This window comes from Callithrix jacchus, chromosome 2, assembly GCF_049354715.1.
Source record: "Callithrix jacchus isolate 240 chromosome 2, calJac240_pri, whole genome shotgun sequence".
Classification (NCBI taxonomy): domain Eukaryota; kingdom Metazoa; phylum Chordata; class Mammalia; order Primates; family Cebidae; genus Callithrix; species Callithrix jacchus.
This window is the reverse complement of record NC_133503.1, coordinates 96,595,032-96,607,345: the sequence shown is the minus strand read 5'-3', so window position 1 is coordinate 96,607,345 and position 12,314 is coordinate 96,595,032. Positions and strand designations below refer to the sequence as shown.

Below are 12,314 nucleotides of genomic sequence, written 5' to 3'. Positions count from 1 at the left end.
AATCTCATTACACAATACACAGCAGTGATTGTGTGTGTTTATATGTTTTAAATACATTTTTTGTTTTATAATAGTTTTAGGCCAAGGCAGGTGGATCCCTTGAGGTCAGGAGTTTGAGACCAGCCTGGCCAACATCGTGAAACCTTGTCTCTACTAAAGAAAAAAAAAAATACAAAAATTAGCCAGGCGTGGTGATGGGTGCCTGCAATCTCAGCTACTTGGGAGTCTGAGGCAAGAGAATTGCTTGAACCTGGGAGGTGTAGGTTGCAGTGAGCCGAGATTGCACCACTGCCCTCCAGCCTGGGCAACGAGAGCGAAACTCTGTCTCAAAAAAAAAAAAAGTTTTAGACAAAATTTGCAAAGATAGAAGAGAGAGTTCTCATATACCCAACAAATAGTTTTCTCTATTTTTAACATTTTACATTATTATAGTATACTAGTCACAATTAATGAACTGATGTTGATACACTATTATTAACTTATTAATGAAAGTCCATACTTTATTTAGGCTTCCCTAGTGTGTTGTGTGTGTGTGTGTGTGTGTGCGCGCGCGTGCGAGCATGCACACACATGCATGTGTGTTTTAATCGAATGTCCTCTTTTTTTCTGATCCAGGATCCTGTTGAGGGTATGCATTACATTTAGTTGTCGTATTTTTCTTAGGCTTCTCTTAGGTGGACAGTTTCTCTTTCTCAGACTTCCCTTGCTTTTGATAACCTTAACAGTTTTGAGGAGTTTTGGTTTTGTATTTTGTAGAATGTCATTTAATTGGGATTTTTCTGATAATTATATTTTAATTTCTGTTGCCATTTACAATTGCTAGTTCCTTCCAACATCCTACCAAAAGTGTCAGAATTAGAAAGTGTGCCTCAAACACAGAGTTTGAAAACCATTGGTCTACATCAAAGCAGACAGTAAAGCCGCATGAGTCAAGGTTATTGAGACACTTAGTCTACCATTCGAACTTTAGTTTCAAAAAGCCAGGTAGGCTTTTGGACCTTTCCCACAGTGGCTGGATGGATAGCAATCTCAATTTGTACTGTCTGCATGTCACCCAAAATGGCCAGGCCATAGGCTACACGCTTCATTTAGCAGCCCTGACTTAGAAGAGAAAACAATAGCTTTTTGCCCAAAGGTTGCTATTGTAGTGACTCATCTTGCAGTTAAAAAGGAAGGTAAGCTACAAATAATGACATTCTAAGTTGTCCCACAGTTTTCAACAGAAAATACTCTTAAAGTATAACCAGAAACAAGAAACCTTCAATGCAATGTTTTCCTTTTTGTTTTTCAAATGAGTAAAGTCCAAATTAGGGAACAGAAACAAGTAGATCCTATGAATTTGTAATGCCTACAACCATAGAAGTATTCTAGTATGGAAGAGCTGTTGTGCCTCTTCTAGTAATTAAACCTGTGCAAGTTACAGCCTTAACTAAAACATCTTTTAGGAGTCCACTCTGGTCTTGATGAGAGTGAAGTTCCTAAGTGCTGGCAACTTTGGAGCACTAAACATTACTGACAATGCTGGAAATGGTACAGTATTTACCTCAATAAAGAAGACAATACCCGATATGTCCCCTGAAGCTCAAAATTAAAATATTTGTATTGGAATACAGACATGCCAAAAGATTTGTTCCATGAACCAAAAAGTACTCACCGTGTTGGCCAGCTCTAGGTAGCTTCCTCCTACAGAGTTGCCAACATGCAGGGAGTGCGTGAGCAGTTTGTGGAGAGCAGCCTGCTGATGCAAAGAGCTTCCGCCATACTCGAGCAGCTTCTGGAGGGCTGACTGGCTCTGCACATCCGGGCTCTGGAGGTCCCTGGCACCAGAATCGTATTCCCAGCTCTCCCTGGCTGCTGATAAGGCACCTAAGTCCGGGAGAAGCAGAGAAAATGAAAAGACATTTCCTTCATTAGCCTGTGGGTGGCCAATAGGCAGTGATTTGGAACCTCCTAGGCCTTCCATGTGCCAGCATCTCAGAACACATGTGGCACCCAGGCTGCATGCTAAGCACTTTCCCTTTCAAACCGACACATGGGGAGCCTGGAGATAAAAGCAATTTCAGGCAAAGCATTCAGAAATAACTATCCAATGAATATGTGCCCCCTAAGCAGAAATGCTTAGCATAAAAGCAGTGGAGAGCCAAGTAAAGGGAATCCAGATCAGAGTCACATCTGTGATTTGCACAGGGCTGGTATATTAGCCTTAGCACTGGTCATTCTTCCTTCTCAAAAGGAAGAAGGAAGCAAGAGAAATGACAGAAAGTTAAGATATGGCACTTTATCATGACTTTTTCTTTCTTCCCTTCATTTCCTTCCTTCCTTCCCTCCTTCCTTCCTTCCTTTCTCTCTTCCTCTCATTTTCTTTCCTTTCTTTCTTTCTTCTTTCTTTCTTTCCTTCTTTCTCTTTTTTTCTTTCTTTCTTTCACACAGGGTGTTGCTCTGTCATCCAGGTGGGAGTGCAGTGTCATGATCACAGCTCATTGCAGCCTCAACCTCCTGGACTCAAGTAATCCTCCTGCCTCATTAAAAAAATTGTTTATTTTGTAGACCTCATTTCTACAGTATGTTGCCCAGGCTGGTCTCAAACTCCTGGAATCAAGCAATCCTCCTGCCTTGGCCTCCCAAAATGCTGAGATTACAGGCGTGAGCCACTGTGCCCAACAGTATCATGACTTCTAATGTTGATGTATTCTTACCTGAAGGAAGCTAGATTGTATTTTCCACTAGGCATTGCAATGAAGCTGAGTTCTGGGCAATAGAATATGAACAGAAATGATCAGCATCACTGCTGGGCCTTGCTTATAAGGCCCCTTGCTTATAAGCCGGGCCTTGCTTATAAAGCCCCACTGTGTGTAATTCTCCATGCCCTTTGCCTTCCAGCCTGATTCAGATAGGAATGGTACCCTTTAGCTATGTGGTACAGATGGTGGAGCCACAAGGTAGATGGAAGATGCCTGGATCCCAGAATCATCACTTGCAGAAGAGCTGCCTGCTCATCCTAAGTACCCTGTTTTGACCTAATATGATTAGAAAAGAAACTTTTTTTAAACATGTTTTTTATATCATTCGTTTTTGGGGAACAGGTGGTGTTCAGTTACATGAATAAGCTCTTTAGTGGTGATTTCTTTTCTTTTTTTTTTTAGTTGGAGTCTCTATTGCCAGGCTGGAGTGCAGTGGCATGATCTCGTCTAACTGCAACCTCTGCCTCCCCGGTTCCAGCAATTCTCCTGCCTCAGCACCCCCGAGTAGCTGGAACTACAGGCGTATGCCCCCACTCCCAGCTAATTTTTAAATTTTTTCTTAGTAGAGATGGGGTTTCACCAAGTTGGTCAGGATGGTCTTGATCTCTTAACCTTGTGATCTGCACACCTTGGCCTCCCAAAGTGCTGGGATTACAGGCGTGAACCACCGCACCCAGCTTTAGTGGTGATTTCTAAGATTTTTGGTGTGCTCATCACCTAAGCAGTGTACGCTGTGCTCAATGTGTAGTCTTTTATCCCTCACCCCCCACCCGCCCTTTCCCCTGAGTCCCCAAAGTCCACTGTGTCACTCTTATGCCTTTGTATCCCCATAGCTTAGCTTCCACTTATGAGTGAGAACGTATAATTTTTTTTTTTTATTCCTGAGTTACTTCACTTAGAATAATGGTCTCCAATACCATCCAGGTTGCCATGAAAGCCATTATTTTGTTCCTTTTTATGGCCGACTAGTATTCCATGGTGTATATATACCACGTTTTTTTATACACTCATTGATTGATAGGCATTTGGGCTGGTCCCATATTTTCACAATTGCAAATTATACTGCTATAAACATACATGTGCCAGTATCTTTTTCATATATTGACTTATTTTCCTTTGGGTAGATATCCAAGAGTGGGATTGCTAGATCAAATGGTAGATCTACTTTTAGTTATTTAAGGTACTTCTATTGTGTTTGATTCACCGTATATTTTTGGTTCGTTGTTAGAGTAGCTAGTATTACCTTAACTATTACAGACGATTAGAAGGTAATAAAAGATGCTAATATTTATAATACGAATGGAAAAGTGCAATGAAAAAGTAGAACTAAAGGGGGGATATCTAGCTCAGTCTACCTGGAGATGAAGGGGAATGTTCAGGGAAAGCTTCCCAGAGGAGAAAGCCGGATGCTTCAGTTGTTACTCTTTCCAGAAAAAAAAAAATGGATTTGAGGTAACACCTGCTTCTTCGTATTGTGTTGTTCACTTCTGAATGGAAGTTTCTTGTGGGTGCATCTGGTTGGTGAAGCCTAGTTTGCATGCCTCTGGCTGCAAGGAAAGCTGGGTAAATGTGTTTTCTGGTTTTACTTTAGAGAGGTAGTATTATAAGGTGAGACATTTCCTAAACAGAAAAGGGTGCTCTACAGGCCTGGGCAGCCAGAAAACAGACAATGGTCTATGCACAGGATGTGTACTGGGTCCTGGGGATATAGCAGTTAGCATGATAAACTGTAGCCCTGCCTGCAAAGATCTCATTCTGGAAGGTCTTTAATACATGGCGTTTAATGATAAGTAAAAGGGACACAAAATGATCCAGTTTGTACTATGACATGAGAACATATATAGATTACTCTATAATTTACTTGAGAATAATTATATACAGCAAACTGCAGTTTGTGTACAGTGAGTTCCTACATGAATGTCCAGTCTCCCCTTATCAGGTATTGATGAATTTAATCACTGTGAATAGGAAGCCTGTCTTCAGATGGTTTCCTACTGTTCTGGCTCTGCTGATCCTCTCCAGTCGGTCTAATTCAACATTCTTTTTATACAGCTGGGATGCATCAACTGCTTTTATCAAAGCAGGCAATTCTGTCACTGTGTGTGCAATTGCTCCAAGTTTATTTTAATGTTAAAGTCTATTGATTGTATTTGCTTTCCTTAACGTAGACTGGCAAATGCCTGCCCTCCCTCCCCCTGTTCCTCTGAACATTGTCTGTTTTCTGTTTAAATGCTTCAGGGTCTCTGTTCTGGCTCCAGCAGCATGTGGCAAGAAGACTAATGGAGGTCACAGTTGAAAAGTGGAGCCCCCACATTGGATTAGGTCATGGTCTGACTTATATCTCATAGGTAAGTCATGGTGCTGGGCCTTGCCTCATACGTTCACCACAGTACTCTCAGCATCATACAGAGAGCTTGTGACATATCTAGCATTTAACAAACATACAGATTGCTGAGTTTTCCATGGTTGTAGTACTCCAGAGATTCACTTTTTAACCTGGAAATACAACATGGAAGTTACTTTTTTAAATCAAAATAAATTATACACATAAACTTTTTCTTTATGCAAACATGAATCCTCATTCTCAAATAAGAAAATACAATAGTTCTGAGGTGGAGCAAGATGAATAGAAGCCTGAATAGAAGCCTCCACCGATCATTCCCCTGTACAGAAACACCAAATTTTAACAACTATCTACACATAAAATAGCACCATCATCAGAACTAACAATCAGGTAATCAATCATACTTCTTGGTTTTAACTTCCTCTCGCTGAAAGAGGCACTGAAGAGGGTAGGAAAGACAGTCTTGAATCGCCAACACCACTCCTCCCCTACCTTCCAGCAGCAGTTAGGTACTGTGGAGAATCTGTGCTTGTGGGAGAGGGAAAGCACAACAAGTGGGTGACCTGGCATTGAACTCAGTGCTGCCCTGTGACAGCAGAGAGTCAACCTGTGCTGGGCTCAGCCACTGCCTACCCATGGAGGGAGCATTTGGATTAGCCCTAGCCAAAGGGGAATTGCCCATCTCAGCAGTTGGAACTTGAGTTTCTCAGCAGGCCTTGCCACAGTGGGCTAAAGTGCTCTGTGAGGGGAGCGGTTCTAGATAAACCTGAAAGGCAGTCTAGGATACAAAGACTGCAGTTATTCCTAGGCAAATCCTAGTGCTGGACTGGGCTTAGAGCCAGTGGACTAGAGCAGCATGTGACCTAGCAGGACATCAGTGGGGGTGGCTAAGGGAGGGCTTGTGTCATCACCTCAATAACCCCAGGCAGCACAGCTTGCAGCAAATAAAGCGACACCTTCCTTCTGCTTGAGGAGAGGAGAGAGAAATGTAAAGAGAATTAAGTCTTGCATCTTGGAAAGCAGCTCAGTCGTAACAGGACAGGGCACCAGGCAGAGACATGAGGCCCCCATTCTAAGCTCTAGCTTCCAGACATTTCTAGACATACCATGGGCCATAAAGGAACCTGCCTTGAAGGAAAAGACCCAGTTCTGGCAGGATTCATCACCTGATGACTAAAGAGTCATTGGGCCCTAAATAATCAGCAGTAGTAGCCAGACTGTACTTGCCTTGGGCCTCAGGTGAGACTCAGAGCTATGCCAGTTCCTAGCCCATTCCTACCTGCATTGTCTACAGTGAAAGGCTCCTTCTATTTGAGAAAACGAGAGGGGAAAGTAAAGAGGACTCTGTCTTGCACCTTAGGTACCAGCTCAGCCAAAGCAGGGGTAGAGCAACAAGCAGGCTCTTAGATAGCATTTCTGAACCTGCCCTGGGCCAGAGGGGAACCCATTGCCCTGAAAGTGGGTCCCAGGCCTCGTAGCATTCACCAAAAGCTGACTGAAGAGCTTTGCGCTTTACATGAACATTAATGGTGTCCTGGCAGAACTCACTGTGGTCCAGTGGTGGTGGCCACTGAAAGAGGCTTCTCTGCCTGTGGAAAGGAGAGGAAAGAGCAGGAAGAACTCCGTCTTGTGGTTTGAGGGCCAGCACAGCCATAGTAGAATAGAGTACCAGGTAGATTTTAAGGTTTCTTACTCCAATTCTCGGCTCCCAGACAGCATTTCTGACCTGCCTGAGGCCTGGGGGATCTTACTGCCCTGAAGGCAAGGACATAATCCTGGTTGGTTTCCCAATATGCTGTAAAGCCCTAGGGCCTTGAGTGAACATAGGCAGTAGCCACATGGTGGTTACAGTGGACTTTCGGTGACATCCGGTGCTGTGCTGACTTTAGGTCTGACTCAGTGCAGTCCTGGTGGTGGGTGTCACAGGGGTGGTTGCATCACCACACTCCCAGTTCCATGTGGCTCAGCACATAGAAAGAGAGGCTTCGTAAGTTTGGGAGAAAGTAAGGGAAAAGAACAAGAGTCTCTGACTTGTAATCCAGAGAATTCTTCCAGATCTTATCTAAGACCATCAAGGTGGTACCTCTATGAGTATGAAAAATACACAGTATTATTGGGCTTGATGCCCAAGACCCTTTGGACCCCGGAAGGCCTTCCCAAGAAGGACAGGCACAAAGAAGGCCAGTCTGTGGAGACTACAATAAATACCTAACTCTTCAATGCCCAGACACTCAATAACATCTACAGGCATTAATACCATCCAGGAAAACATGACTTCACCCAAAGAACTGAATAAGCCATCAGGGACTAACCCTGGAGAAAGAGAGATATATGACCTTTAAGACAGAGAATTCAAAATAGAATTCTTTGAGGAAACTCAAAGAAATTCAGTAAAACACAAAGATTGAATTTAGAATTCTATCAGATAAAGTTAATAAAGAGACGGAAATAATTAAGAGGAATTAAGCAGAAATTCTAGAGTTAAAAAGTGCAATTGACATACTGAAGAATGTATCAAACAGATTACTTTCCCTGTGCTGAGCCACCGAGAGTTTGGGGAGGGGTGACACAAGCACAATCAGAGGAGACAAAAGGAAAAAATAAGAAACAATTACGCATGCTTACAAGATCTAGAAAATAATCTCAAAAGAGTAAATCTAAGAGATATTGGCCTTAAAAAGGAGATAGAGACAGAGACAGAGGTAGAAAGTTTATTAAAAGGAGGCCAGGCACAGTGGCTCATGCCTGTAATTCAGCACTTTGGGAGGCCGAGGCAGGTGGATCACCTGAGGTGAGAAGTTCCAGACCAGCCTGGCCAATATGGTGAAACCCCATCTCTACTAACAATTAAAAAAAAATTAGCCAGGCATGATGGCAGACACCTGCAATCCTAGCTACTCAGGAGAGTGAGACACAATTGCTTGAATCCAGGAGGTGGAGGTTGCAATGAGCCAAAATCATGCCATTGTACTACAGCCTGAGCAACAAGAGTGAAACTCTGCCTCAAAAAAACAAACAAACATACAAACCCCAAAAACAAAAAGTTTACTGAAAGGGATATTTTCAGAATACCTCTCAAATCTAGAGAAAGATATCAACAGTCAAGTATAAGAAGGTTATAGAACACCAAACAGATTTAATCCAAAGAAGACCACCTCAAGATATCTAATAATCAAACTCCCAAAGGTCAAGGATAAAGAAAGGATCATAACAGAAGAAGAGAAAAGAAACAAATAATATACAATGGAGTTCTAATATGTCTGGAAGCAGACTGCTCAGTGTAAACTTTACAGGCCAGGAGAGAGGGGCATGACATATTTAAAGTGCTGAAGAAAAGAAAAAAAACTTTTACACTAGAATAGTATATCTGGTGAAAATATCCTTCAAACATGAGGGAGAAATAAAGACCTTCACAGACAAACAGAATCAGAGGAATTTCATCAATATCAGACCTGACCTAAAAGAAATGCTAAAGGATGTCCTTTAATCTGAAAGGAAAGGATATTAATGAGCAACAAGAACTCATCTGAAGGTATAAAGCTCAGTGGTAATAGTAAGCACACAGAAAAAGACAGAATATTGTAATACAATAACTGTGGCATGTAAACTACTCTTATAAGTAGAAAGACTAAATGATGAACCAATAAAAAACAATGACTACAACAACTTTTTAAGACATAGACAGTACAATGAGACATAAAGAGAAAGAACAAAAAGTTAAAAAATGGGGAAGGTGTTATAGAGTTTTTATTAGGTTTCTTTTTGTGTGTTTCTTTTTGTTGTTTATGCAATTAGTGTTGTCATCAGTTTAAAATAATGAGTTATAAGATATTACTTGCAAGCCTTGCAATAACATCAAATCAAAAAACATACACTGAATACACAAAAAATAAAAAGCAAGAAATTAAACCACACCACCAAAGCAAATAACCCTCACCAAGAGGAAGACAGAAAGGAAGCAAAATAGGAAAAGAAGATGACAAAACAATCAGAAAATAAATAACAAATTGGTAAGTCCTTACTTAACAATCATAACATTAAATGTAAATGGGCTAAACCCTCCAATCAAAAGACAAAGCACCTGAAAGGATAAAAAATCAAGACCAAATGACCTGTTTCCTATGAGAAACATGTTTTACCTATAAAGATACACATAGACTGAAAATAAAGGGATGAAAAAACATATTCTATGCCAATGGAAACCAAATGGTAACATATTTGTGTCAGGCAAAATAGATTTCAAGAAAAAAACTAGAAAAAGAGACAAATAAGGTCACTATATAATGAAAAGGGGTTAATTCAGCAAGAGGATATAACAATTGTAATTATGCACCCAACAACAAAGCACCCAGATATATAAAGTAAATATTATTAGAGCTAAAGAGAGAGAGAGAAAGATCTAAATGCCCTAAGAGCTGGAGACTTTAACACTCCATTTTCAGTGTTGGACAGATCTTCCCAGTAGAAAATCAGCAAAGAAATATGGGACTTAATCTGCATAATAGAACAAATGGACCTAATAGATATTTACAGATTATTTCTTCAATGTCTGTAGGATGCACATTCTTATCCTCAGCAAATGGGTCAGTCTCAAGAACAGAATATATTTTAAGTCACAAAGCAAAAGTATTAAAACATTCAAAAAATTTAAATAATATCAAGCATCTTTTCTGACTGCAATAGAATAACAAGAGTCTTGTTACTGACCGCAAATCAGTAACAAGAGGAATTTTGAAAATCATACAAACACATGGAAATTAAATAATATGCTCCTGAATGACTAGTGGGTCAATGAAGAAAATAAGAGAGAAATGGAGAAATTTCTTGAAACAAATGATAGTGGAACCACAACATTCCAAAACCTATGGGATACAGTGAAGGCAGTACTGAGAGAAGTTCATACCTACCAAAGCCTACAACAAAAAGTAGAGAAACAAGTAAACAATCTAATGGTGCATCTCAAAGAATTAGAAAAGCAAGAGCTAATCAAACCCAAAATTAGTAGGAAAAAATAATAATAAAGATCAGAGCAGAAATAAATAAAATGGAAACAAATAAAACAATACAAAAGATCAATAAAACAAAGAGTTGGTGTTTGAAAAGACAAATAAAATTGACAAACCTTTAGCCAGACTAAGAATAAAAAGAGAAGACTCAAATAAATAAAATCAGAGGTGAAAAAGGAAACATTACAACTGATACTTCAGAAATTCAAAGGATCATTAGGTGGCTACTATAAGCAACTATGCCAACAACTTGGAAAACCTAGAGGAAATGGATAAATTCTTAGACACATACAGCTTACCAATCCAAAGCCTGAACAGACCAATACAAAATAATGAGATTGAAGCTGTACTGAAAGTCTTCCAGTAAAAAATGCTGGAACCCAATGACTTCACTGCTGAATTCTACCAAACATTTAAAGAACTAACACCAATCCTACTCAAAGTGTTCAAAAAAGTAGAGGAGTACATAACACTTTCATACTCATTCTATGAGGTCAGTATTACCCTGATACCAAAACCAGAAAAGGCCACATTAAAAAAAACCCTACAGGCCAATATCCCTGATGAACATTGATGCAAAAATCCTCAACAAAATACTAGCAAATTGAATTAATCAACACATTAAAAAGTTTACTCATCATGATGAAGTGGGATTTATCCTAGGGATGCAAGGATGGTTCAACATATACAATCAATCAATGTGATACATCATATCAACTGAATGAAGGACAAAAACCACATGATCACTTCAACTGATGCTGAGAAAGTATTTGGTAAAATTCAATATCCCTTCATGATAAAAATCCTCAAAAAACTGAGTGTAGAAGAGACATACCTAAACATAATAAAAGCTAAATATGGCAGACTCACAGCTAGTATCATGCTGAATAGGGAAAAGCTGAAAGTCTTTTCTCAAAAATCTGGAACATGAAAAGGATGCCCAGTGTCACCACTGTTATTCAACACAGTATTGGAAGTCCTAGCTACAGCACTCAAACAAGAGAAAGATATAAAGGGCATACAAACTGGAAAAGAAGAAGTCAAATTATCCTTGTTTGCATAAGATATGTTCTATCTGGAAAAACCTAAACACTCCACCAAAAAGCTATTAGAACTGCTAGACAAATTCAGTAAAGTTTCAGGATACAAAATCACATACAAAAATTAGTAGCATTTCTATATGCCAATAGTGAACAATCTGAAAAATATTTAAAAAGTAATTCCAAGTACAATAGTTACAAATAAAATTAAATATCTAAAAATAAATTTAACTAAAGTAAAAGATATCTATAATGAAACTGTAAAACACTGATGAAAGAAATTGAAGAGAACCACCCCGAAATGGAAAGATAATCCATGTTCATGGATTGGAAGACTCAATATTGTTAAAATGTCCATACTACCCAAAGCAATCTACAGATTCAATGCAATCCCTATTAAAATACCAATGACAGTCTTCACAGAAATAGAAAAAACAATCCTAAAATTTATGTGAAACCACAAAAGACCCAAACAGCCAGAGCTATCCTGAGACGCAAAGAGAGCAAAACTAGAGAAATCATGATAGCTGAGTTTAAAATATACGACAGAACTAACTAACCAAACAGCATGATACTGGCATAAAAACAGTCATATAGGCTGGTGGAACAGAATAGAGAACCCAGAAACAAATCCGCACACTTACAGTGAACTCATTTTTGACAAAGGTGTGAAGAACATACATTGAGGAAGAAATTCTCTTTAATAAATTGTGCTGGGAAACCTGATATCTTATTCAGAAGAATAAAACTCTATCTCTCACCATATACAAAAATAAAAATGAATTAAAGACTTAGATCAAAGATTTCAAACTATGAAACTATCACCAGAAAACATTGAGGAAACTCTTCAGGACATTGGTCTGTGCAAAAATTTCTTGAGTCATAGCCCCAAAACACAGGCAACCAAAGCAAAAATGGACAAATGAGGTTACATCAAGTTAAAGAGCTTCTGCACAGCAAAGGAAACAATCAACAAAGTGAAGAGACAGCCCACAGAATGGGAGAAAATATTTGCAAACTACCCATTGGCAAGGGAATGATAACCAGAGTATATAAGGAGCTCAAACAACTCCGTAGAAAAAAAATCTAATAATCTGATTTTAAAATGGGCACACAATATGAATAGAGATTTCTTAAAAGAAGACATAAATAGGCATATGAAAAGGTGCTCAACATCATTGAT

At 39.4% G+C, this 12,314-nt stretch overlaps 1 protein-coding gene across 1 annotated transcript in view; it reads right to left on the bottom strand.

The window, feature by feature from the left end:
* Window positions 1-12,314, bottom strand: part of MCC (MCC regulator of Wnt signaling pathway) — a 464,974-nt gene that overhangs the window by 328,759 nt on the left and 123,901 nt on the right. The window contains exon 3 of the mRNA XM_002744705.6: window positions 1,655-1,866. Within this exon, the coding sequence (XP_002744751.1) occupies window positions 1,655-1,866 (212 nt within the window). The remainder of the gene's footprint in view (window positions 1-1,654; window positions 1,867-12,314) is intronic.